The following is a 26888-nucleotide window of genomic DNA, read 5'->3' on the forward strand; positions in this document are numbered from 1 at the left end:
AAAGAGATGAACGTTCACACCGTCACCAGCAAAGCCCTGCCGACAGGCTGGCCGTGTGCAGAACTCAGAGCCGGGAGGGAAGGTCCACAGGGAATCCGTTCAAGAGGCTGGAGGTCGTTTGCCAAGCCTTACGGATCCCGCCCACGTCATCCTCTGCTCGATCACAAGACTCTCTGCACTTCATCAATGTTGGAGCGTCCTTGTTGCCGTCCCCAGGGCGCTGGGGACGCCCGTGGGGGGGGGCGGGGGGGGGCAGGAAAGCCCACTTCCCGAGCCTGCGGCCCCTGAGGCCGGGCTCTCCCCCAGCCGGGCTGCTGGCGGCGACAGAGCTTAATGAGGAGGTTCCCACGACAGGCGGCTCGGGGGAGGGCTGTGGGAGGCGGGCAGGCGGCCCGGAGAATCCCGGAGAACGCCCAGGCCACAGCCGTCAGGCCCGCAGCCGTGACGGAAGGCGGCTCCGGGTCCAAGGAAAACAAGCTGTTGCCGCTGCCCTGCCGACAGCCAGGGGCAGCCCGCCCTGGGCGAGGGCCACCTCCGTCTCCTTCCTCAGAAGGAGCAAATGTGCAAACCCGTCCTTGTCACATAAAAGCCAACCTGAGACACGAGAAACGTCTTTTGAAACACGTCTTGCCGAAGAGGGGTCTCCATAGCAACCCGGGAGTGTGTGTCCACGACGAGCAGGGGTCCGGGCCGACGACAGCGCCGGGGTGCGGAGCCTGCCCTGGGCATCGGCACATGCACGGTTCTCTAGGACCGCCACGCTGCTCTGTGACCTCGGGCAAGCCGTGTGCCCCCTGCTGTCCGGAGACAGAGGCGTCCCCGGGTCAGGTGGGCCAGATGGAGGTCACCTGCCGGCGGCCCGGTGCCACAGCCCCCAGGGCAGCCCAGCTTCGGGCCAGGCTCTGACTGACTGGCTCCTGCCCCTTATCTATGACCCGACACCGGGAAGGGCCATGGTCACTTAAGCTGGGCCCTGAAAGAAACTGCTTGGTCACGGTACGAGGAGTGTTTCCCCGAGTAGGAAAAAGTGCACTCGTTTGTACATGTTGTCACAGTCCCAAAGGCTGGACTCGGGCAGGCTTCCCGCAGGGCTCTCCCGGGGCTGCTCCGGGTATCGGCACCCAGGGTGCAGGGCGCAGGCCGATGGCGGCCGTGAGGTGCCAGGGGTCAAAGGGCGCCTCGGGCGACCCCTCGGGGAGCCCTGGAGCCTGGACGGCCCCGGGTAAAGGCGCTGGGCCTTTACAGGCCTATGCTAACAGGTCTCCGCTGGGGCTTTAACCTGGGCCAGGCAGCTCCCTTCAGCCAGGGCAGCTGTGGGGGAGGGGCAAGGCCTGACAACCCCCTGGGGGGAAGGACTGGGCGTGTGGGTGGCACCTCCACTCGGCCTGAATTTACCCAGAAGTCCCTCCTCACCCCCCTCCCCCCCCACCCCGGCCAGGACCACGGTACAGGGGCAGGAGCACAGACAGCAGAGGCCTGGGGTCTGAGCTCCAGCTGAATGGCCGTGACCCTCTGGGGTCGGGTCTCCTGGTCCCCGGGAGAGGCCAGGCCACAGGTTCCTTGCGAGGGCGAGAGTCGCCTGGGGTGGGAGACATACGTGGGCCGAGTTCACACTCTGGGCCCACACGTGCCAGCTCTCCCACACCTCCACCCCAGGCCGGCGCTTTCCCCCAGCTTCCTCAGCTCTAAAGTGGGGATGCTCAACAAGCCGAGACCACGGAGACGACACACAGAGAGCTGGCGGCAGAGCTCGGAGCCAGGAGCAGCTGCCAAGGCTGGGCTGTGCCTCAGGTGCCATCGAGAGGAAGCCGTCTGGGCAAAGGGCCTTTTCACAAGAGGAGGGGGGGGGCCCTTTAGGAGGACTTGGGACTTGCTCACTGTAACTCCGTGCCTTTGCTGGGACCTCAGCACGTCTGCGGGCAGGGAGCCAGGGGAGCCCGGCCCGGGCTCAGAAGGCTCGGTGGGCCATTCAATGCCAAATAAAAGGCAACAGGGTACTTTGCAAACTACGCACTTATTTTTGAGTCAAAAATAGTCATGGACTCGTGGCAGGTTCAATTTGCAATGAAACTCACTTGCAGACGTTTTGTTCCCGGTTCAGCCCATTTGCTCGTCTAAAAACCACAGTGAGCATCACACGCACGCAGGGCTGATGCAAGGGTGTGGGAGGCTTCAGACACCTTAAAGGGCTTGGCGAACTCAATTACAGGTGTTGGAAGGCTCGGCTCCCATCAAGTAGGAAAGAAAACAGGGAAGCATGGGTCCTCACACGGTAGGAGCTGCTTGCTTCTAACTATATGAAGGGGCCACGAAATCCCCAGGAGTTGCCGAAAGATCCCCGTTACAACGATTGATTTCCACTCTCGCGGTGAGGCAGTGCATAGGCCCCACTCAGCACCGACGACAAGGCCTGGAAAGTAGGTGCTATGACCCCCACTTGCAGGTGACAGACCTGAGGCCCAGAGAGGTACCGTGACCCACACAATGTACAGCCAGGAGTACGATCAGGACTTTAGGGCTGGACCCAAGCCCTCCCCGCGGGACGCGCGTCCCCCCACCAGGCGAGCTTGTTAACATGCAAATCCTGTCTAGTGGCTCTGGGTGAGGCCTGAGCCTCCACGTCTAACAGGTTCCCGGTGACGCGAGGCTGCCGGTCTGCGAACCGCTCGCCGCATAGCGAGGCTCCCACAGTGCACAGTGAAAAGGGTTTCTGGGTGAATACCTTTGAGAAAGTCTGGACTCAACAAAATGAAACCAGTTTCCTTATGGTGGGACTTCCCAAAGCCTTGAAAATGCCGGTGAGGCATCGTCAACATCCAAGAGGAAGAGACAACACATAACTGCAAGGTGTCAGCTGCGAGGACGGGCGAGGAACGCACCGGATTCCACGCGGGTTTACAGGGGGACACCGAGGACAATGCACGCGGCACCTAGCTTACTCAGCCTGTGGTCCGGCCCCGCCCGCTCCCCCCCCACCCCCACCCCCACCCCGGTCCCCCGGCCTCGCTGCCGCCCCAGCCGCCGCGGAGCGCATGCGTGTACCTTTCGCAGACACGCACGGTCCAGGCGGCGATGATCCACAGCGAGATGCTGAACACCAGCAGCACAGTGCCAGGGCAGATGGTCATGAGGGTCTTCATGACGAAGCGGGTGTTGAAGTTGATTTTGTTGAGCGCCCCGATGCTGCGGGACGAGGCATCCGTGAACAGCTTGCTGTGCAGCAGCATGACGCGGGCAATCAGGTACAGGCGCAGGAACATGGGGATGGACAGGATGATGTCCACGTCGGCCTCCGCCCGCGACGGCGTGTAGGAGAAGGCCAGGCGCGCCGTCCAGAAGAACTTGTACTCGCCGGGGACGGGGTGGATGGCGCACACCAGCATCTCCAGGCTGATGCGCAGGACGCGCTCGCAGGTCATGGCTATCCGCCAGTCGTCCGCGCCGTTGTCAATCACGAAGAGCTGGGGGGGCAGAGAGCGCGTTAGAGGGGCCAGGGCTCGCCTGGGGCCTCCGGGGAAGGGCCGCGAAGGGGAAGAAGAGCCCCTCATTTACATTCACAACAGGACGCTGGGCCCCTGCCAGGCCCTCGAGGGGACGCGGAGAGGAAAAGGTGTTTCCTACGTGAGCGAACTCCCAAGGCTGGTGTAGACGCCCGTCCCTGGCAGAGGAGGGATGCAAGGGCAGCCAGCACCTTGTCCCCACGACGCAGCAGAGTGTTTGCGTGGGGCCCTAGAGCCAAACTGGCTGGGTCCGGACCCTGAGCCCAACACTAACCAGCACTGGGATCCTGGGGACGTTAGTGAGCCTCGCTGTGCCTCAGTTTCCTCATCCGGGGACCACACAGCACCTGCTATGCAGCCATCACTGGGAGGCTGTGACGGATTAGCCTACGCGACAGGCTTGGCCCCGAGCCGGCACCCAGGAAGCGTTAGCGGTTAGGACTCTGGGCACCACAGACGGACGGGGTCCCGCCTTTCTGTAAAATGAGGGTTGGGCCCAGTGATGGCTGTGGACCTTGGGGCCCTCCCCCGGCTTGAAGCGGAGATTCCTGCTGCCGTGTGGCTGGGCCTGGCTGGCGCTGGGGTTCACATGTGGGGACGGCCCTGGCCCTGTTCTCAAGGACCGTCCCACCTGAGGATGCGAGGCTAAACGAAACAGCTCGGACTGAGCGCAGCCTCTGCAAGGGGCACCAGGTGAGGGCGCTGAGCCCAGCCGCCAGCCGGGACTCCCCTCCGGCCTCCCCCAGGGCAGCCGAGCAGGGGGCTCCCAGACGCAGGTTTCCACCGTCCCCAGACACAGAAAGGCCCTAGTGGCTGCTCCGTGGGTGCCCTCTGCTCCTAAGTGCCACCGACAGGCCACGCCATGGCCGTGTGACTGCTGGCCGGACTCTTCCCACACAACGAAAACCATCCACCCTGTGACAACCAGCGTCGGGTTACTATAGAAACTGGGTTCACCGTGGGCAGGAGCTGAGGCAGTGAGTGGCAGACCTCCCTGACTCCCCGGTGGGGAGGGAGACGGGATGCCAGCCGCTGGCTCTGCCCGGCTTGACAGGAAGGTGCCGGTCCCCCCTGGGGGGTACCACGTGCCCCTCAAGGGCCTGCTGGTGTCAGTTTCCTGGGGGGGCGGTGGGGGTCGAGGCCAGTGAGTGGCACTGGGGTGTCTGCACCCAGTTATTAGCTGTGTGACCTCAGGCAGGTCAGACCGCTTCTCTGAGCCTGTCTCCACCTCTGTCCCGGGACTGTTAGTGTTGACCCTGCCCGCCTCGGGGGGCCAGCGTCGGGATCCAGTAAGACAGATGATACGAGGAAGGGTGCATCAGCAACTACTCCACATACGTGAGGCATCCAGGCGGCCGGCCCGGGGGTGGGGGGGGTGGGAGGGGCACTCACACACGGCGTGGGGGAGCGATGGACGGATGGACGGACGGCCATTCCCAGCTGCAGACTGAGAGCCTCTGCCAGATGGGGCTCCAGTGCAGGGACCCACAGGCTGCAGGGTGGCCAGTGTGTCCCAGGAGATCCCACTGCTGTCCCCCATGAGGACACCCTTACGCCCACTGCCATCTGACCCCTGGAGCCCCAGGACGGCCTCGCTGCTCCCAGACTTAGGAAGGACCCCACCCTGCCACGTTCTCCCTCAACTTCCTCCACGGCCCTTACAAACTGCAGATCATGGGGCGTGTGGGGGGCTCAGTCAGTTAAGCATCTGACTCCTGATCTCGGCTGAGGTCATGATCTCCCGGTCTGTGGGATCGAGCCCCACGTCGAACGCTGTGCTGACAGCATGGAGCCTGCTTGGGACTCTCTCTCTCCCTCTCTGCCCTTCCCCTGCTCGCACACTCTCTCTCAAAATAAATACATAAACTTAAATAAAATAACAAATTGCAGATCTCAGTATGTACTCGTCACGTTTACTCGGTCCTTGTGGGTCTCTCCCCCCAGATGCTAGAACTGCTCGGACAGTTTGCTAAGGACACCCCTGCCCGGAGCCATCCAGACCAAGCAGATCTGGAGCTCTGAGCGTGAGGCCCCGGCATTGGGTGTTTTCTTTGAGCTCCCCAGCCGACCGAAGTGTCACCGGGCCGGGGGTCCGGCGATCACAGCGGGAAGTCCCGAGGGACAGGGGCTGTGTCCTCCGTGTTCCCTGTGATGCCTCTGCCCAGCGCAGCTCCTCACACAGACCAGGTGTTTGATGACTGCTTTCTGTGGGGGCCGGCGTGGCTGAGCTCTCCCCTCGGGCTGGGTCTCCTCCTCTGAGGGCTGAGGGGCAGGTCAGATGGTCCCCCGTCTGGCTTGGCCCTCCCACCTCTCTCTCCTCCAGAGCCTGGGTAGACGGTCACTGGGACGAAGGGTGTGCAGGGAGGGGACCGTGTCTCCAGCACCTGGGTGGGTGGTCACTGGGACGTCGGTGACTGAAGGGTGTGGGGGGGGGAGGGACAGACCACGTCGAATGGAAAAGCGGGCAGACTGCCAATGTCCCTCGCTGACCACCCGGAGCGCAAGTCCCCGTGAGAAACTCACTAAGCCTGAGACCAATGAAATACCTAATGATTCATCCGACGCCATGGGAAGGACACCCGCCAATGCCCAGGGGTGGTCCAATCTGGAACAAAGTGTCCCAGGTGAACTTCAAGCCCAGAAAGTTCTGGAGCCAATCTGGAACCAGGATCTCAAGCAGCATGGGCCAGAGGGGTGAGGACCCTCCTCCCCTGAGCCCCAGCCACGCACCCTGGTTCTGGGGCAGCCTCTGTGCCCCGAGGATGCGGACGTGGGGGCCCTCGAGGTCTGCTCTGGGCAGCCATGGGGCAGAGGCCTCGGAGGCCCGTCCAGGCTGACCGTGAGCGCCCTCCTACGGTCGCCCCAAACACCGGCCACGTTGTCCCAGATGCTGAGAGCTCCTGTCCCCGAGGTAAGGGTGACCTGGGACCAGTGAGCAGCGCCCTGACTCGAGCCCGCTCCACACGTGACCCTCTGCCACCCGAGCAGCGGCTCTAGAGCCCGGAGGACACGCAGCCATTCCTGCCACCCCGACACCTTCAGTCCAACCCCGACAACACGGAGCAGTTAGTGAGAGCCGACCACAGACGTGCAGCGAGGCCCCTGAGCTGGTGACCGCGGCCGAGCGCGGGGCACTCGCGGAGCCTCCAGCGGGCCCGAACCATCTCCCGCGAAGCCCGTTTGCTAACGAGATGTGGACGCTGTCCTGTAATGTTTTGGAAGCCGTACCGCGAGTGACAGAGCGGCCGCGTGGGGAGAGGCGGTTGCCAGTGCGTCGTCTGCTGACCCTCGTGGCCTCGTGGCTGAGCGCCACGGCCTCTGGCCACGCATCACGAGGGGGGCCGTCTCACACACTCCCAGCCCAAGAAACGACCCACACTCAAAATTCCCAGTATGATTTCTACCGAATGCAGGGGACCTTCACGGCACGGTGAAGTCAGACCAGTGCGCGCGTGACCTTGGGCACAGCAGGCACATGCTCAGAGAGCGACGGCAAACGCTTTCCCACACGGAGAAGGTGACGCCGGGCGGCGGCGCGGTTACAACCCGGCCGGTGGCAACCATTTCACAACGCAGATGTGAAACGTGTGTGATTTTGTCAATCATTCCTCAACACAAAAGAGCCAGGCAGGCGAGGACACAGCGGGCACCTAAATATGGGTCCGACATTCGCCCAGGAACCGGCTTGTGACCTCAGACAGCCCCAGCACAGAGAGGCAGGATGGGGAGCATCTGCGGAAGCTTCTGGAGCGAGGCAGGCCTGGCAGAGCCTGGAAGGCCTGTGTCAGGCAAACCCGGGATGGCCACATTCCTCCTGTCCCCCGCGTGCCACCAACCCCGCCCCCCCCTCCAGCCTGCATCCTCACACAGGGCTCTGCCTCTCCTCCCAGAGGGAGGTGGCTGTTTCCCAGCCCGGAGGGAATCCCAGCTGGGCCGCAGCCTTGCTGTGGCCTCGGGACATTAGACGCAGCAGCTGAGATAGAAGGGGTGCAGCGGGGCACCGCCTGCAGGGAAGCCCGTCCAGGCTGCTGAACCGTGCCTCACTCAGCCGGCTGGACGGAAGGGTCCCGCAGCTCGCCCGCCCGCCCAACCCTTGCCCCCTCCTGCCATGGCCCAGAAGGCACCGCCGCACCCCTCCCGCCCTGCATGCCGGCCTGGCCTGTCAAGCATCTGGGCGCCCCTCCGGGGAGGGGACCCTGACCAGGGCACGCCCGCTTCCCGCACCTCTACCCCATCCCGCGGACGCGGCAGGTCGCGTATCCGACAGTAACTCAGAACCTTCAGGAAGCTGCTGTGTACGTGGTGCAGGACTCCGCCTGCTAAGTGCTTCCCACGTGCGAGCCTGAGCCAAAGAACAAGGGCAAATCGGAACTTACCGGGTGTGCAGGGGAGAAAAAGTGCAGGTAGCTTGCGGACAGTGGCTCTTGCCGGCAAATTTGGGGGGTAAACCGATTAGCGGGCAACGAGCAAAGAGGTCAGTGTGAGCGTTCTTGCACTGAACGGCCAGTCAGACGTAGAAAACACCCAATCTATGTTGTTTATGGGGGCGCCTGGGGGGCTCAGTCGGTTAAGCATCCGACTTCGGCTCGGGTCACGATCTCACGGTTCATGAGTTCGAGCCCCCTGTCGAGCTCTGTGCTGACAGCCGGGAGCCTGGAGCCTGTTTTGGATTCTGTGTCTCCTGCTCTGCCCCTCCCCCGCGCTTGCTCGCGCGCGCGCGCGTGCGCGCGCGCTCTCTCTCTCTCTCTCTCTCTCTCAAAAAATAAACATTAAAAAAAATTTCTTTTCATAAAAAAAAGAAAACACCCAATCTCCATTGTTTATGATTCTCCAGAAACACTCGCATTTTAGCTGTGGCTCTCGGTGCAGCACAGACAGCTGTGTCTACGAAGCCGGCGGGATCCTCCCGGACGCAGCCCTGCCTCAGCGAGACCATCGCCACGCTTCCCTCTGAGAGCCGCTCCCAGAGTCGCCAGGCCGCTCACGGCTCCGGCAGCCCGACTCTGCAGGGCCGTCCGGTCACCCCAGGACCCCAGTCCCTGCGGCGCCCAAACCCACAGGTGCTTCTGGCCGCGGGGCCCGGACGGGCGGTCTGGACAAGCAGCGGATCCCAGAGGCTCCGGAGTCTCCCCGACACAGCAGGACCCCGCCAGCCAGGCCCGGGAGCCCCTGCCCTTCCCTCCAAGGCACACAGTGGGCCAGCCTGTTGTGTTTAGAGGTGATTCACCGGATTCACCAGCTCCCCCATTCTACTCCGAAAGGCTGAGCGACACAGCCCTTGCTGTGCTTTGTGCATAAGGCAGTTGCTTTATGTGAGCAACACCTTCCATCAAAATGCTCTCAGCTATTGGGGGAGATCCTGCTTAGACGTTTTCTTACTAACCTGGCAAACTTTGATTCTCGTGCAAGTATGAACTTTTTATTTTTATTTATTTATTTTTTAATATTTTCATGTTTATTTATGAGAGAGAGAGAGAGAGAGAGAGACAGAGCATGAGCGAGGGAGGGGCAGAGACGGGGGAGACACAGCATCCGAAGCAGGCTCCAGGCTCCCAGCTGTCAGCACAGAACCCGACGCGGGGCTCGAACTCACAGACTGCGAGATCGTGACCTGAGCTGAAGTCGGATGTTTAACTGACTGAGCCACCCAGGCGCCCCTGAATTTTTTTTAATTAAAGGAGAGAAAGCACAAAAAGCTTTTTGTGTTCTCTGCTAGTCTCTCTCTAGAAGAAAAGCTCCATGGAGATTTTCACCATTTAAAAAAATATATGCAGAATAAAAGCAAAAGAAAGACACTAAAAATTTTCTTAAAATCTAGTAATGATAACATATTACATAAATATGTACATATATATATATATTTTTTAATCCTAGAGCATATATTACGTACGTATACCAGTACTATGGGGGTTTCCATGGAAACAACATCACATAGTCCTGTAATACCTAATTAGGTTTCCCCAAGGACAAGAACTGATTGCCAGGGGTGAAATGCATGTCCGGGTTTGCAGGGATGGTTAACATAAACCTCCCGTCAGTAAACGTGCCGCGGACCTGCCGAAGAAAGGGACGAGGGGAGCAAAGGCATACCAAATGTACCTCTGAGAGAGGCCAGCTCGTTCGGGGACGGCCAGAAAAGTCTGCCCCCACTGCCACCAAGACTCAGTGGCTGGGGGACGCGCTAGCCGGCTCTGTGTCGAAGAAGGAATCCTCCTCATCTGACACCGTCGTGACCGACTGAGTCAAGGGATGCCAGGCCACGTGTGAAGTCCCACGGTGGCTCTCCAGCCCTGCCGGGCCAGGGTCGCCCCTGGTGCCGCTCCATGGGGCACAGTCTACCCCTGGTCTCCCGCCAGGTGCATGAGAGCCCACGGGGACTCCTGAGCCTGAAGTTTGCTTGGGACGGTCCGAGACCGGTGGTGACCATGAACCCTTCCTGTCCCCAGTTCTCAGAGAATGAAAGCCAGTCCCAGCATTCGAGGGCACGAGTGATCTTCACTCACACAACGAGAACATCTTCATCCCCGACACGACACCCCTGGGGATGAGCATTTAGTCACTGACTATCCATGCACGTCCTCTTCCCTCTCTGGTCCTCGGATCCCTCGTCTGTGACACGGATGGGTGGGTCCATTTGTGATTTTCCATTTTCTCCCAGACATGGAGCCGTTTCTTCCAATGAGATTTTTCATATAAGTCCAATATGGGGAAGAGATGAACTCAGAGCTGTTTAGGCTAGCGGTAGGGGAGGGGGTTGAGGCATCCACGAGAGTCCTCCGGCTGGGGCATGAGTTGGGAGGGCGGCGAGGGGCGTTCGAGGGGCTCAGGGCCGGGGCTGGTGCCCGTGCCGAGGCCACCCCGGGCCCGAAAGCTAGGGGTCTGTCCACAGTCCTGTCTGGGGCATGTATCTACGGCAGCAGCGGCTGTGTTTTCTGGATTGTCCCCAGGTTAGGCCGACAGGACCCTGCCTCTCCATTGTCTCGGCTGGTCTGTCCTACCTCCGCCCACCTTCTACGGCAGCCCCAGGCCTCCAGACTTGCTCTGAAGGGGTTTCGGCAGGCAACAGCCATGAGAAGGGGTCCGGGGGCCAATGTTTGGGAAGGTCTCCTGGATATTCACTGTGCTTGTTTGCATACAAAAGTTTCTGAGACTCTCTAAAGAAACCTGTTCAGCTTTGAGCGGTGGCTTCCCACCTATGTGACCATGACTCTGGCTTGGGGGGAGTGGTGCTCAAGATGACCTGGAAAGGCGGGGTGCAGGTGCCGAGGGGCGCCCCCAGACACCCACACTCGCGTGGCCCGGGACGGCACGGCCGCGAGCTCGCCGGGGCCTCCGTCCGCCCTCCCGTCAGCCAGGCACGTCCACGGGCTCTGAGGAATTCTACTCAAGGCGGCACCGGGCGCTCACTCAGCTGCAGGCACCGCTCTGGCCGCTCCACGGACACCAGCTTCTCCAACCCCCGGGACAACCCCGTGGGACGGGCCCCATTACTATCGAATTAAAGATGAGGAAACTGAGGCCTGAGTCAGCGACACGCCCAAGGTCACACAGCCGGAAAGTGGTGGGGCTTCTAAGCCGTCTGGCTCCAGGGTCCAGGTGGATGAGCTTTCCACCTGCTGCCGTAACAAATTAGCACAAAGTTCATGACTTAAAACACGTTCTGCTCTTCTGGTTCTGGAGGCCGGAAGCCTGAAATCGGCCTCGCTGGACGGAAGCCACGGCCGCGGGCAGGGCTGGCTTCTGCGGGGCTCCGCACCCCCGGGGGGATGTCCCCCACCCCTCGCTTCCTCTCCCGTCACTGGTTCTCCTCCTTTTACGAGGACACGTATGATTACGTTCAGGGTCTCCCCGGAAAATGCGGCATTTATCTCCCTGCCTCGAGATCCCGAGTTTGGCCCCATCTGCAAAGTCCTTCTGCCACACAAGGTGATATTCGCCAACCCCGGGGACCAGGCCCTGATATTCTGGGGGGCCGTATTCAGCCTGTCACACCATGCTTTCAGCCACTGTGCTACACCAGCCTAATTTCCTAAACAATTCTGGGAGGATGTTGCCGTTAACCCTATTCTAGAGATCATCAGAAGGCCAAGTCTCTGAGAAGTCAGTGAGCCGGCAGGGGTCACCCAGACGGCAAAGGCCGCAGCCACAACACAAGCGGGGCCTGCGTCTGCCGCTGGGGGGCTCGGGGCGCACAGGCCCCTGGGGGCTCCAAGCAGGTGCTGTTTTTGTTGCCCCCGGAAACCTGACGAGGGCTCTCGATCCGCCGAACCCACGAGATGCGCGGACACTCCACTGTTTGCGGATCCTTTCCGGGGTTCGCGGGCACCGGGTCGAGAACCCTCGCTCTCGAAAGCAAGATCTCGGAGAGGTATTTGTGCCCCATGTTCACTGTAGTTTACTCCCAGCGGCCAAAGATGGAAGGGGTGGCCCCAGGGCCTGTGTCAGCGGACAAGCGGACGAGGAAAACCGGCTGCGTATAGCAGAAGATCACTCAGCTGTATGAGGAGGGCGCCGACTCTGGCCCGTGCCACAGCACGCGTGGGCCCGAGGACACCGTGCTAAGCAAGACACGCCTGCCACAGAAAGACAAACCCCACCATGCCACTTACGTGAGGCCCCTAGAGTCGTGCAGCTCGTAGAGACGGAAAGTAGGTGGCGGTCCCGGGGGTGGGAGGAGGGGGACGGAGTTTCAGTTTTGCAGGAAGAAGGTTCTGGAGACGGATGGCGGTGCCAGTTGTACAACACGTGAAAACGTATCTAGCAGCCCTGAAATGTGCGCTTAGGACGGGAAATTCTGTGTTGCGCGTTTACCACAGTGTTTTAAAAAGGAACGCTTGCTTAATCCGAGCGTCCACGTGGGGAGCGGTCACGTCTGTCCCTCCTGTGGCGGGTGGAAGGAGGGGGCTCCACGGCCCTGCGCCTGTCGCTGCTGACCGCCGGCCCCTCTAGAAGCCCTGCAACCTGGAGATTGAACAGCCAGCCCAAGTGTCGTCAGAAACAAGCACGGTGAAAGCACCGAGGACAGGCAGGAGGAGGCGGCAGGATGAGAGTCCAGCTGCTCACGTGGCAGAGAATGGTTCACAGGAACCTCTGAAGGGAGCGCGGGTGCCGATGCGGATTTTGCCAAGAACCTGAAGGCCCTCTGACTTGGTAGCGACCACGCCACGCACGGCCCTCCCACGGCCATGCACACGGCTCAGGGCAGTGTTGTCCCTGCGGCCAAGTGAGCGGGGTTATGAGATACCTGAGGATTTTTTTAAACTTCTCTGCTGTTTGCAGGAATCCAGAAGGAAGAGCCAGACCCGCTCCAAGACTCACATCCCCTCGGGCACCGGGCCAGCCTCTCGGCTAGCAACCCACCCGCCAGCCTGTCTAAGAACATCCTGTCCGGGGAAGCATCCTTCCACGGGGCCAGGGGGCAGCATGGGAAACAGCGTGATGCAAGAAAATCCGTGCCAGCGTGGCAGGTGGAGGGGAACGACCAGTGGGGGGGGGGGGGGGGTACCGGGGGTCAGCGCTGAGCGGGGCAGAAGGGAAGGACCAGTGGGGGTGGGGGGGTACCGGGGGCCAGCCCCGAATGGGGCGGAGGCACGGGGGCATGACGGTAAGTCCCGTCTGCGCTGTGGTATGAATAGGTGTCCTCACTGCAGGGATCTGGAAGGGGAACAAAGGGCCGCGACATGGCTGACAGATGTCCCTCTGAGGCCCAGCTCGTCCCCTCCCTGCGCCCCTGCCCTGCTTCTGCAGCCACGCCACATCCTCTCCCCTTACCAGGGAGTTGTGTTAAGTGGCCTTTCATCCAGCGACAGAAGGAGGTGGGCTCTCAGTGGAGCCCAGTCTATAAATACAGGGTAACAATAGGAACCAGAATGTTCCACAGGAAACCGGCATGCCTCGCCCTCCCCACACAGAGCACGGAAGATTTTCACAGGGATTTCTGTGCGCGTCCTTCCCAATTACAGTCCCAGAAAGGCAATGGCAAGCTGGTGAGTTTATTCAGGTGATATCCGTGAGACATAGTTCTCTTTAAAAGGAAAGGAAATCTGCATGTTTTGTTATACTCATCCTTCATTCCGTTTTAACTGGTCCCTGAGAGGCTTTAACTACAGCAAGAGGGATTTTGGTTACAGAGATGGCCAAACCTTGCACAGGAAGGGGAGCCCGGGGTGGGGAGGGAGGGGGGGGGTTGAAGAAATCCGCCCCCCAGGGAAGTATTTTCTAAGCAGAATCCAGACCCATCCATCTGGGAAAGGAAGTCCTCTCCGGTCTGTTTTGATGGAGTCGCCTTCTCTTTCCTGTGATCCAGGGAGAAGTTTGACGTTTCTCTATCCCTGAAGGGGTCTCTGCGCGCATATGAGCACTCGCATGTGCGCACGCACACACACACACACACACACACACACACACACACACACACACACACACCGGATCAAGGGCAGCTCCTCGGCCCCGCACCAAGAGCAGGAAGCCCCCAACCCCAGACCATCCCACGAGGGAGCAAGCACCCCGAAGCCAGTCTGCCCATTCCAAACGGAGACGGACGGTTCCATCCAGAAGAAAGGGCTGTTTAAAAGCTGTAATAAATCATGTGCCCCGTGAGGTGTCAGACATGCAAACCAGCGAACGCAAAGTCAGAATTGCAAGAGAAGTCGGGTTTTCAGCCACCAGCAGCCGCCCGGTTCCTTCTGGCCTCAGCACAGGCCCAGGGCCGCGCCAAGCAGTGCGTCCCCGCGGCCGGGGTCCCGCCTGTCTGCTGCTTCCAGAGGGGATCCACCTGGATCCCCATCCCTGCCCCTGCAGCAGAGGGGAGGGGAGAGGGCCGTGGGGGCTGGGGCGGGAAAGGCACCTGAGGGTGTGAGGCTTACAGGCTGGGACTGGCAGAGCCCCTGTGAAAGGCAGAAACCACGTGACTGGGTCAGCAGTTACCAGCGTAGACCCCGACTTCTCAGTTACTCGTTAATAATACTTAAACTAAAGGAAGAATGCACCACATCAGTACTCAGTCTTGTAACTTATTCAAGAGGTTGGGAACTACCCCTGAGGTTTAAAGGGCGGGGGCTGAGACACAATCCGGAGGAAGGGCCGGCCAGCGCCAGACCCCAGCTCCGCCCGGGGGCCCAGGCACGGAGGGGGCACAGTGCCAGGAGCTGCAGACGCGGAGCTCGGTGCTGCTCAGGGCCTTCCGCTGTGCAGGTGACCACAGGCGGCCCGCTCATGGCCTGCCTCCGGGGTCCCCCCCACCCCACCCCCGGAGCCTGCCCGCGACGCCAGGTGCTTAGTGAAGAAGTTGATGGGCGAGAAAGCGCCTTCGGGGGCTGCCCGGCGGGAAGGACACTCCGTCCTGTGGAACCGGGCCCGGCGGCGCGGGACCCCACAGCCGGCCCTGCTCCCGGGTGGCCCCGCGAGGACTCTGGGAAGACACCTGAGCTCCTGTGGAAGGCACACCGGCGTCACTTAGTCACGTCGGCTCTGCGAGGGCCAGGCCCGGGGCCTGTCGTGTGTCACCAGCCCCCTCTGGGGACACAGCCGCGGCCGGGTCCCCGCAGCCCACAGCTCTGCAAGGAGCCCTTACGGCAGCGGCTGAGGTGGACACCACCTGGGGTCACTCGTAGAATGTTCTCTGAGACGCCGCCCGTGGACTCCGGGAGAAGGACATGCCAACGTGTCCGGGGGACAGGGCACCGCATCCCTGGGGCCTCGGGGCCTGTGCAGCTCTCAGCTGAACAAACGCGGAAGCCCCTGAACAGTCACCTTTGACACCCAGGAGCCCTGTCCCCTCCCTGAGCGGCGTCTGCCAGAAGAGGTGGCCGCCCCAGGCAGGCTGACCCCTGGCCCCGAGAGGGCGTCCTGGGTACACGCACGGGGATGTGTGAGAAAGGGGACACGGCAGAACCACCTCTGTGGTGACGGCGGCGAGGCCCCGTCTACTGACCACACCGGAAAGAGGCCGGGCCCTCTTTCCTCGTATATAATTTACTCGACTGCCAAACATTCGGCGACACACGTCTTCTCTGAGACACTGGATAAGGCACTGGGGGGGAGGTGCGCGGCTCAGGGAGGCCGGAGCCTCGAGGGACAGTCACCCAGACACAAGCATCGCACCCAAGAGGCACAGGGGGTGCGTTTGCGGGAGGCCCGGGCTCTGCAAGGGGGAGGTCAGGCTGGAGAGTGAGCCAGGCGAGGAGGGGCGGTGGGAGCAAAGGTGCAGGGCCGGGGCGCAGCAGGGTCGGGGACGTGGGGGGGGCCGGCACTGTGTTCAGGGAGGGAAGGGCACGGCCGGATGTGACTGCGGAGCAGGGCAGGGCCAGGCCGCGGCCGCCTCGCTGGGAGATGGTGGTCCAAGGACAGTGAGGCGCTGCTGAGGTCAGACGTGTGTGTCTGTCGGATTCCTCGCGGCGACGCAGGGGGGCTGGGGGCGGGAGGGAGGCGAGGAGGCAGGGGTGCCAGCAGCGGGGAGACAGGCGGACATCGTGAACGCCCCCGTCAAAAAGTATTTTCTCTTAGAAGATGCTCACTCAGCAATGACAGAGAGAGAGCTCATGTACGCTTGAGTGCCCCCAGGACGCTTTCCCTGGCCTCCACCCCGCCCCCCGCCTTTACCCACCCCCCACCCCCGGCCTCCACCCCCCCTCCAACACCCCCCTCCCGTCTCCACACCCCCCCAACTCCACACCACCCCCCCCCAGCCTCCACACTCCCCTGCCTCCACACCCCCTCCAGCCTCCACCCCACCCCCGGCCTACACCCCCCCCACGCCTCCAACCCTGCCCCCGCCTCCACCACCCCCCACCCCCCCACCTCCACACCCCTCCGGCCTCCACCCTCAGGCCTCCACCGGTGTCTGATCCTCCCCCCTGCCGGCCTCCACTGCTCTTTGTTGTTGGTCCGTCTGCAACGCATTACGTGAGGAGCGTCCTCCCCGCCCCCTGTCTGCGATCCGCCGAGGGCAGCACCCACCTTGCACACTGCTCTAAATTCCACCTGCCAGGCCTGGTGCCCGCCATGCCGCTGACACCCAACCACACACACGTGTGCCTTTGTGCACACATAGATGTGCAGGTGTAATTTTTAATTGCGTCAACAATTTAGGTGTAGCCACTGCCCGGCTACAATTCATCTGTCCACAAAGCCTCAGCGAACTGAGTGCAAATTTGCAGTTTGGGAGACGAGTCACGACTCGACACCTGCTGTGTCCATAAAGCCGTGGGTTCAGAGGTGTGTGAGGCGGGGGCCCCGGGGGAGGAACGTGCCTGCCCCCCACCCCCCCCCCCCCAGGGACGCTGCACAGACTCGCGCAGGTGTGCGAGCTGCTTGTCATCCAGGGCGGGACAGGACGTGGCATCCAGAGGCACAGACCCAGCTTGTCTGATCGTATGGTTTGCTTTTGTGATGAATGGACGGGCTTCTCAAATGAAGCTGGTGGGATCGAAACAGCCATTAAACCAGGAAATGAAAAGGGCGTTTGGGAGCCGGGACCCAGGCGTGAGCCGGCTGTGCGTGCGGAAGCAGGGGCTGTTCTGCCTGCCTCGTGATGCACCCTGGACAAACTGTGACCTTAAAAAGCTGGTCTTTGGGGCGCCTGGGTGGCTCAGTCGGTTGAGCGTCCGACTTCAGCTCAGGTCACGATCTCGTGGTCCGTGAGTTCGAGCCCCGCGTCAGGCCCTGGGCTGATGGCTCAGAGCCTGGAGCCTGCTTCCGATTCTGTGTCTCCCTCTCTCTCTGCCCCTCCCCCGTTCATGCTCTGTCTCTCTCTGTCTCAAAAATAAATAAATGTTAAAAAAAAAAAAATTAAAAAAAACAAAGCTGGTCTTCGACAGAGCCTGCTGGCTGCCAATGCGGCCAGTCCCACGAGAAAAGGGAGGAAGGTCGCCCGGGTTCTCACCTCATCTCTCCCAAGAGCAGGAGGCAGACGCATCCTCACTTGGGATCTTTCAGTGCCCGTATTCATGGCACCATATCACCATGCCCGCTTCGGGCAGGGCTGTGCTGACTCCTGGAGACGAGCAAAGACGGTGGGACAGACAGAGTGGGGTTCAAATCCTCGTCCACACACCAGCTGTGCGGTCTGGGAGAGCTAATTAACCCATCTGAGACTCAGTGTCCCGAGGAGGCAATATCGCAGTCCGCGGGGAAAAGAGGGATATTGATAGAAATAGACATCACGTCACCGAAACCACCAGCCCAAAGAGGTCTTCCTGGACACCCCACCCTCCCTGGGGCCCCATCAGCCTCCATCGCCGCCCCACTTTGTTCTCTGTCCTCGTCTCCACTGACAGGGGCCCACCCGATCCTTGTGGTTGCACACCTTCCCCACCAGACAGAAGCTGGAGGGCAGGGGTCGTACCCGTCACGTTCACTGTCGTGTCCCCAGTGCCTGGGAACGAGCGAGCACCCTTCCGAGTTCTAGTACCTGAACTTGGACGGGGAAGACAGCGCTGGGCACACAGTGGGAGCCCAAGGGCTGGTGGTCAGTCCGACCCGGACACCTGGGCGGCCCAGCGCGTGGAGCCGGCAGCCAGCTCTGGCCAGGGTCGAGTCCATTACTCGCTGTGTGGACTTGGGTGAGTCTCCTTCCCCTTGGGGCCTCAGTTTCCTCATCTGTTCAAGGAGGAGGGCGGTCTGAAGATGACCGTTGGGGACCCTCCAGCATTCCCTGGCCCCACATGGGCTCTGGACAGGACAGGACCCTGGGAACAGCCGGCCCCGGCACATGTGTGACCCTCAGCTCTGCAACCCCCATGCAGGAGAAACCAGAGGCCTGGGTATGGCTGTTGGGAAGAGGTGGGTGTGGGAGGAGCCAGCAGCCGCCGGAAGCCCCCTCCCCCACTCCCTCAGCCTCATGGCCCAGCATCAGGCCTGGAGGGTCACCAAGACTTACCAGGAGAGGGAAGCTCACCTCTTAGCCTTAGACCTGGCTTGAAAACTCAGGAAGGAAGTGAGGAGGCGAGGAGGGGAGGAGGGCAGGAAACAGGTGGGCATGAGCTAGCTGGCGGGGTCCTCACGGCAGCCTGGCGGTATCATTACCCCCCATTCACAGCCCAGGGGGCACTGATAACACCCAGAAGCGGCCAGTGACAAAGCAGGAAACAGAGCCGAGCCTTCACCTGGACGCTCCCCACGCGGAGCACCACGGTGGGCATTCACCCCCAGCCTAGCCCTCAGGACTGTTCATTAGGGTTCACTCCAAGCGTAAATCAAGGCTGCTTCTGGAGGAGGCGTCATCCCCTCTGAGGGAGTGACAGGTTGAGAAGCGATGACGTGCCCAAGGGCTCCGGGGGGGGGGGGGGGGGTGCGGGGAGGGAGCGCCTGCCTGTGCACCTGTGGCTCCGTCCTCACCACTGGTGAGCAGCTCGGACCCCACACGAGGAGAAGAGCTGGGCTCCGCGAGGCACCATTCTTGCCGAGGCCACGCAGGCGGGCGGCGCGTTATACGACCCTCACACGCACTGTGCTTCTCTTATGTTAATATAACGTTTGGCACACAGAAAGCACACTGCACGTAATGATTTTTACTGTCACAAGACCGCGAACGCCATCCAACGGAGATGAACAGAGCACATGCCCTCCGGTCTCAGTCAGCACTGTCACCAGACGGCCAGGGTCACTCTCTGTGATGGGGCCAAAGCTCAGGATCACTGCTACTCGCTGGCTGAATGCCCGGCGGTCCCCCGCATTTGCCTGTCCCAGTCAGGGCCCGGGGCAGACGGCCCCGTCCTGGTCAGAGCCTCCAGGCCCACAACCTGAAGCTGCCAGGGGTCCCGTCCCCTCCCCTGCACGGGATCACGGAGGAATTCAGCTGAACATGCCCCAAAGACTGGCAGGTGGGTAGGGCTTAGCTCCCAGGATAGCCGGGAGAGCACCCCCTGGGGACAGGTGCCCTGGGGACAGGGAGGCAGCGGCTGGCTGCAAGCTGGCCCTGACCTGCACCAGGCAGAGCGCAGGACCCTAGGAGGTCACCGAGATCCCTTCTGCAGCTGGACTTAAAGTGGCTTTGAGTGCTGGGGTATCTGGGGCTCTGCACCCCAGGTCAGGAGATAGCTGCCCTGCCCTTCACTCTCTGGACAGTCCTGGGCATGTTCCTTGACCTCTTGGCCCCCCCGGCTGCCCCAGGGCCTAAACACCGGTCTAGTCATGCGTCTCACGTGTGGGAGACAGCTTTGCAGAAGCGTAGAGTCCTGAACAAACATAAGGGACTCTGACTTCACTATTTCGTCACTGTGCTGTTTCGGATGGTGTCGCTGGCCGTGTTCATACGGAACAGATCTCATAAGCAGCTCACTCTGAAATAAAAGGACGGCCTTGTCCCTCGCTGTGCCCCAGCCGGCGGATCGCCCACAGCCTGGAACCACGAGTGACCACCCACCCCTGCCGGAGAAGAAGCCATACGTCCCTTCCTTGACCATCCAAACTGTCGAATCCCTGCTGGGGCAGGGCCCAGGGCTCCTGCTGGACACCGTGGTGGCCTCCGTCAGTCTCAGAGCGCTGCGGCCCCAGGGCAGGACACACACGAGGAAGCCAGAGCTGGCTCGGGGTTCTCCTGAGCCAAACTCTCACCGAGGAGATGATGCTACGGGCCCGGGTTTGCGGTAGGGACGGTCCCGGTGGGCAGCTCCAGAGCTGGCCTGGTGACACCCGGCCAGAATGTGGGACCCGCAGGGAGAGCAAACAGCACACAGCCCTTTGCAGACCCCGCTGGCGCCTCCTCCCTGGGCACCAGTGGTGCCAGCCGGCCTGAGGAGGGGTCTTCCCGGGCGCCCAGTGAGCAGAATTCCTTCCCTAGAATCCAGGCTTCCCCAAGAGACACCTGCTAGGAGGAAACACATAAAAACTCTACACCGAGCTGGCCAGGGGTCTCCAGCCTCCAGCCTCCTCTGTTTGAGACTCTGGGGCAGACCAGGGGGAGAGAGAGGGGGGAGACCCCCCCACACCCAGGGGCAGCCCTCCAGTTTTAGGTGGGGAGCCCCACTTCTTCTCTCACTGTCCCTGACTAAAGAAAACGGTTCGTCTCGGAGAACGGGAGAAGGCCCTTTGTGTTCTGAGACGACGTGTCAGCACACAGTGACCACTTATGGTCCCAAGATGCCCCTGGAATCGCTTTTTAGTCCTTTCTACCCACGGTCACTAGGGGCAACCTCCCTGCAGCTTCTGTAGAACCCACTCACCGGGGGGACGGAGATCAGAGAGCGAGCCAGGCCAAGAGGACAGAGGCCACACGCTCCTGCCCCCTGAAGGAGAGCTGACCAAAAAAGTTCTCTCACCAGACACCTACTTCTTCCCTTTTCCACGGAGGAACAAAACCTCTCTCTGACTGACCTCTCTCGCGCTTCCAACGATTGCCACTTTCGGGACTTATTTTTATTTTTTATTTTTTTTATATATATATTTTTTAACGTTTATTTGTTTTTGAGACAGAGAGAGACAGAGCATGAACGGGGGAGGGTCAGAGAGAGGGAGACACAGAATCTGAAACAGGCTCCAGGCTCTGAGCTGTCAGCACAGAGCCCGACGCAGGACTCGAACTCATGGACCGCGAGATCATGACCTGAGCCGAAGTCGGCCGCTTAACCGACTAATCCACCCAGGCGCCCCTCGGGACTTATTTTTAAGTGCACTTGCCTTCGAGCGGGGAGCAAACCCTGGGGAGGGGTCAGCCCCCCCAAACGGCCCAGGTTGGGGGGGGGAAGCTCCTGAGAAGGGCCCGAGGGCGGCGCCCCCTGAGGGTGTGCGCACTGAGTGCCCGGCCTTCGGGGCCCTATGTCGGCTGGGGAAGGGGTACTCAGTGGGGAGGTAGACGGGGGCAGCAGGGGCGGGGGGTCGGGGAGGGTAAGGAGTGGGGGCAGGTGGCTGCCCTGAGTCACACCCTGGCACAGACGCTGAGCCGAGTGCCCACTGAGCACCACTTCCTGGACCGGTCACGACCCTTCATGATGGCGCTGAAACGACCGTGCCTCTACAGAGGAGGACACGAGGCAGAGAGGCTGAAGCCAGGAGCCCCTGGCTCTAGAGACCCTCTGGGCCGCCTCCGGGCCGCACCGTCATCCAGACCGGCAGCACCTGCCCTGCCACGTCCGGGGCTTGATCTCCGCTCAGGACTCTGCATAAATGCAGGGAGGGGGCGGGCAGGAGCCGGTCTGCGTCTAGTGACCACAGGGCTGGTCGTCCGGCTCAGGGAAGTGGCTTTACCTAGAAGTCACCGAAGGCGAGGCTCTCCTTCCCCTGACCTGAGGTCTTCTCCCCGTGCAGGCTCCCCGGGACCGGCCGGGAAGAAGGGACCCCACCTGTGTGGCGCAGGGCTTCCTGCAAACACGACACGAGTCACGTGACGGCTGCAGCTGAAGTCAGGCTGCGCCCACACAGGCGGCTCTAACTGCTTCCGATAGGAAAACCCTCTCCGGGTGGTGGGTCAGGATCCACACCTGTCATTTCGGTAACGACCTGGTATCATTACCAGCTCACCTCACGGCCCTTATGAGCACTCTCATCACCCGGGTGATTGTCTTCAGAAGCAGAAAACCTCCAAGCCTGTCGGGCAGACGGGAGCTTCCTTCTCTGAACGCATGTTTTACGCTTGGACCCCAAGGGGTGTTGAGTCCTGTTTTCAAGCGTGTTCGACCAAATGGGGACGGGAAGTGACGGTGCGGGGGTGGGTAACGCGGCCCAAGCACAGCTGTTCGCACAGCTGGCGGGTCTGTGAGCCGAGTGGGTGGAGGGGACCCAAGGGCTCCTCCGCAAAGCGCCCCTCCCATCGACGAGTGGGCCGCCTCCTCTCCCACGAACTCACGGCACAAACTTCCCACGTGTGCACGGCTGGCCCCGTCCCTGGCAGTGGTGAGGGCCCCTCACTTGCGGGGCGTGTCCCCTGCCCGAGGGCCGAGGGCTCGGGTTCACAGGCACGCCATCACTGGCACGGAGGGTCCGAAGCCACACCGTCATCAAGCTCTCGTCCAGGCCAGGCTCTCGTGCACCCTTCCCCCGTGGCGTGGCCGGGGCTCACGGCGCTCCTGCGTGGCCACTGCGATTCGCCTGGGGTGCCGTTAGCTGCAGAGCTTAGAGGGAAACTCCTGGATCCGAACCCAGAACACGCCATCCACGTGCTACATTTTCTTTTCATAAAGGCCCCATTAATATTTCAGCCATTATTGATTGAATCCCAGCAGCGTGAGAGCTCGGTCTATCAATCTGTATTTCCACCTTGAAAGGCGCCAGCCATGAAAACGTGGAAGCTTCGAGAACCACAAACTAGATGAGAAACGGGCCCGAAGGGAATTCGGGGCCAAATGAATAAATGTCGTGTGAGCTCTGAGTGGCCGAGATACGGCCACATGCTGGGGTTTCCCAGGCCCCCGCGTGGACCGGGCAGGTGATGGAGGGTGTGTCCCCTCCCCACGGAGGCCGACCAGGATTCCCACCGCACTGGAATGTTGCACCAGCCCCAGGAACTAAATTTACCCTGAAGGGACACCCGGATCAGAATGTTCTCTGCCGCACGATCCTGCCCCCGGCGCCCTCGCCCTGTGTCGGGAGCAGGGCAGCCTCCAGCCGTAAAGCTCAGCCGTGTCAGTTCTGCTCGAAAGCCATGCGCACGAAGCCAGCCCACAGTGACAGGCACCACGCGTCACATGTGAAAGGGGGGAAGGCTGGCGCAAGTGACACAGGACAGCAGCGAGACCTGGGGAGCGAGGCCGGTGTCGACAGCACTCAGAGGAGGGTCACAGGGAAACCTCTGGGCGGCCGGCTCCCGCACTGGACGACACCAGCAGCAAGGGCCGCACGCGACAGTCTCAGCCTTCGTCTCCCCTGCGCTCGCACCTTCTAAGCCCGCTGTGAACTGAGAAGCCCCCGCGGCAGCCCTGGGTGACGACACTGACCCTGAGGGCCACCGCCAGCCCAGGCCTCGGGGACAGGGGCCCCGTTTGCCAGCACTCTGGAGGGTGGCCCGGCCTCTGTGCGTCCCCACGCCTGCGGGTGGCAGGCCGCGGGCAGAGCAAACGCCTGCTGGAGGGGAAGCTGGGGCTCCAGGCTGCTCGGGAACCATGTGTTTTTAGGTGGCGGCTGAGTTTGGGAGCAATGAGGGAAAGAACAAAATTGCAAAACCCCAAGGTTCTTGTAAAGGCACCAGCCCAGCCTGCCCCATGCCTAAAAAGACCCAACAGAGCGAGCCCCGCGAGGCACCGGCTGCCCGGGGGGTCATGTCCCGCCAGCGAGGACCCTGCTCTCCCCCACCCGGCGGCCGCCATCTTTGTTCCCCAGGAGGGAGACGGGTCCACGCTTCCCCTAGTGGCGCCGATGCCAGCTGGGGGCCAGAGGCGGGCCCCATCACCTCCGCCCATCTCCCCCACCCCGTGGGCTCAGCACTGAGTGAGGCTCCCCGGCTCACAGACGACGCTCCACTGACGCAGCTGCGGGACGAGCTCCCTGGCTTCCTGGCCCCGGAGCCCCTTCTGAGAGACGAGGGCCACCGCTGTGCAAGCAGGTGCCGACCCCCCACTCCTGCTCTCCGGCCTCCCTCCGGCCCACCTCTCACTGCTGCCACGCGGCACCTGCACCCTGTCCCTGTGCCACGGCTGCCCAAGCACGTCCCTTCCCCACGGCACCCTCACCCCCGCCGAGCCCCAGCCCTCGAGGCCCGTCCCAAACGGCAGCCGGGGGTCGCGCGGTGCCCACCGCTCCCTCACTCTGTAGGTGCCCCAGCACCGGGCAGCCAAGGCAACGGTGGGACTGGAGTGCTGACCTCCCCATTCGATCATAAGCCCGTTCGGGGCAGGGACCGGGCCGTCCCCGCGGCGCCTGGCTCGGAGCGGACCTTCAGTAGTTCCGCGTCGAGTGCCATCGTCAGCTTCCGTCCAGGCCTCAGCGGAGGCGGAGAGCAGTGGCTATTTCTAACAGTGGTGGGAAGACAAACACCACCCTGCCCACCACCTCCCCCCATTTCCACACACGATGGTGGCCATTTCTCGGTGCTCTCAAACCAGTAAGGTTTCTGGCACATTCTAGCAAGAGGCACCAGAGAGGGCTGGGAGGAACCTTGGGAGCATTTAGTCCCTGGCCTAGCTGCGCAGAGGCGGGCGCTGAGGGCGGAACAGTGCTGGCTGGGCGGAGCGGCCTTGCGACGCTGACCCAGGGGCCGGGGCCGCTCTGCACCGGGCGGACGGCTCCACCGTGGCTGGCCACTGATCCCTGGTGTGTGGCCGTGGCCAGCGGAACCACGGGTCAGCAGTCGCGGCCGAGCCCAGCTGCCGTGACACAGCCCGTTGGGGCAACACCGTGATGACCCAGTCTGCTAGTGGCCAAGTTCACGGACGGTGGTCGCACAGAGAAGGCGTCCGCCCGGTGGCTCGCAGCTCCACGCCGCACTGAGCACGGCCCTGTCGACACCAGCCACGTGAATGCAGAGCCGGGCTTGTTGGGGGAGGGGCATAAAACGACAGCCCACAGGAGGCCACGAAATGCTCAGAACAAGAAAGATCTGCAAACACTTGAATTCCTTTTTCTCCGTTCCTTCTGTCTTTAACGCAACGAGAGGATTCTCTCCCCAGATTCCATTCCTGGCTCCACGTTTGTATCAACGGTTTGGATGAAGCTGCCACAGTCAGGCCCACAGAATGTGGGAGGACAAGAAGGAGGCCACCAGACACACAGACAAGACCCGGACAGGCCAGAGGCACAGGCCGAGAAAGGCCGGGGACAGAGGAGGCCTCCGCCCCAGAGAGCCAACTGTGCGGCAAGGGTAGGAGCCTGGGCCGGGGGTGGGGAGCCAGGGGCTTAGCGGCTCTGCGACAGAGCGTCTGCACGAACATTAGATTCAGGGTGAACTAGCAGCGGGAAGCCAGGCAACGGCACTGGCTGTGGCTGCGGGAACGGAATGGGAAAGCAGGCGTGTGGCCCTCTGTGCTGCCCAGCTCACACCCCTCGGCAGCCACAGACCAAGGGGGCCCAGAGCAGAGCAGCAGGGGCAGGGCGGACACGGGGCCCCAGCCGTCGGGGATGCTCCGTGTGCAGGGCAGAGGACTCCGGAGGTCCAACCAGGGAGGCTGGGGGTGAGGCTGCCGGCCCCCTCAGTACAGCACAGCCAGAAGGAGGAGGGAATGTGGGCGGGGAGACAGGAAGCTGCCGGCCTGACCCGCCCAGGCCACTCACAGCTCAGAGTCAGCGTCTAAAGGGAAGGCCAGATGCAACCCAGGCACGCAGCTCAGGGTGGAGGCGGCTCTGAGGGCCGGGGGCCAGGCGGGGATGGTTCAGGCGGCCGGGATTGCTGCCCTGAACGTACCGGACCTCATCTTGGGGCGGCCCTGGGGCCCGAGGGGAGGATGGCAGGGAAACCAGGGGAAGGATGGGGTTTCCAATGAGTAGAAGCACCACAGAGCAGGGCAGAGGCTGGGGTCCCCCCTGGAGGGGCTGCCGCGGGGTCTGCTTGCTGTCTGTCCCACGCCGGACTCTGCTGTGGTAACACCTGCCGTCTGGGGAGTGGAGCCCCGTGGCTCAGCCCGACCTCCAGGCTGCTTTTCAGGCCCTGTGGGGCCAGGAGAGGAGGCACAGTCGAGGGGAGAGCTGTGTCCCCGAGGCAGGAAGCCTAGTGGGCCTGCAGACAGCTGGCCAGGCTGGAGCCCAGCCCGGTGTCCCCTTGCCACACGACACTGGCCGTATGTCTCACCTCTAGGCTTCAGCTGCCTTACCCGTAGAGCAGGGATGATAACAGAATCCAGTCCCGGGACTGTCGTGAGGCTTTCCCGAGGTCGTAGAGGGCACGAGCCCGGCACACAGAGATCAGCACGCGGAGGGGCCACTGCCATCGTCTGTGGGTTCACAAACCACTTTCCAAATCTAAGCTCGGGGTCGCACCCTGGGGCCTGTGACGCTGGGTCGGGGACGCAGGTTCAGGGTCTGGAGTAGGGCCTGACGGCGGAGGCGGGAGCCTGGAGAAGGTCACCTCCCGGAGGAGTGTCCACACCCACGGGCCATCGGGGGGGGGCGTAAGGTTACACACAAGGTGACAGTCTGCCCTGGGGCCGGACGGGGATGGCCAGCTGTACAGCAACGTGCAGGAACTCACTTAGAAACAGCTAAAACGGTAAATTGTGTTATGCGTGCTTTACCATAGCTTTTAAAAAGTGCTTTTAAATGGCAAAGTCACAGCTTGGCCCTGGGTCTACTGGCCACAGGCCCAGCATCCTTCCCGCAACCCCGCAGGTTTGTGCCAGTGTCGTGTTGGGAAAAAGGCGAATCGTACTGAGTTGTCTAACTCACAGGCTGACCAAGGAGAGCCCAGGTCTCCTCCGGTTATTGGGTTTTGGAGAACCCAGCCAGTGGTGGCTTTGCCATCGTTCCTCCTAAAAACAGGACGATGTCATTCCCGCCACGAAGGACACGACCACGCTCAGACTGCTGGTC

The 26888-nt window shown here is 61.9% G+C and overlaps 1 protein-coding gene across 3 annotated transcripts in view; it reads right to left on the minus strand.

The window, feature by feature from the left end:
* The window catches only part of KCNN3 (potassium calcium-activated channel subfamily N member 3), a 117850-nt gene that overhangs the window by 46137 nt on the left and 44825 nt on the right, over nucleotides 1-26888 (minus strand). For all 3 annotated transcript variants that reach the window (XM_027048735.2, XM_027048734.2, XM_027048736.2), the window contains exon 4: nucleotides 3043-3461. In XM_027048735.2, the coding sequence (XP_026904536.1) occupies nucleotides 3043-3461 (419 nt within the window). The remainder of the gene's footprint in view (nucleotides 1-3042; nucleotides 3462-26888) is intronic.

This window comes from Acinonyx jubatus, chromosome E4 (assembly GCF_027475565.1).
Source record: "Acinonyx jubatus isolate Ajub_Pintada_27869175 chromosome E4, VMU_Ajub_asm_v1.0, whole genome shotgun sequence".
NCBI lineage: Eukaryota > Metazoa > Chordata > Mammalia > Carnivora > Felidae > Acinonyx > Acinonyx jubatus.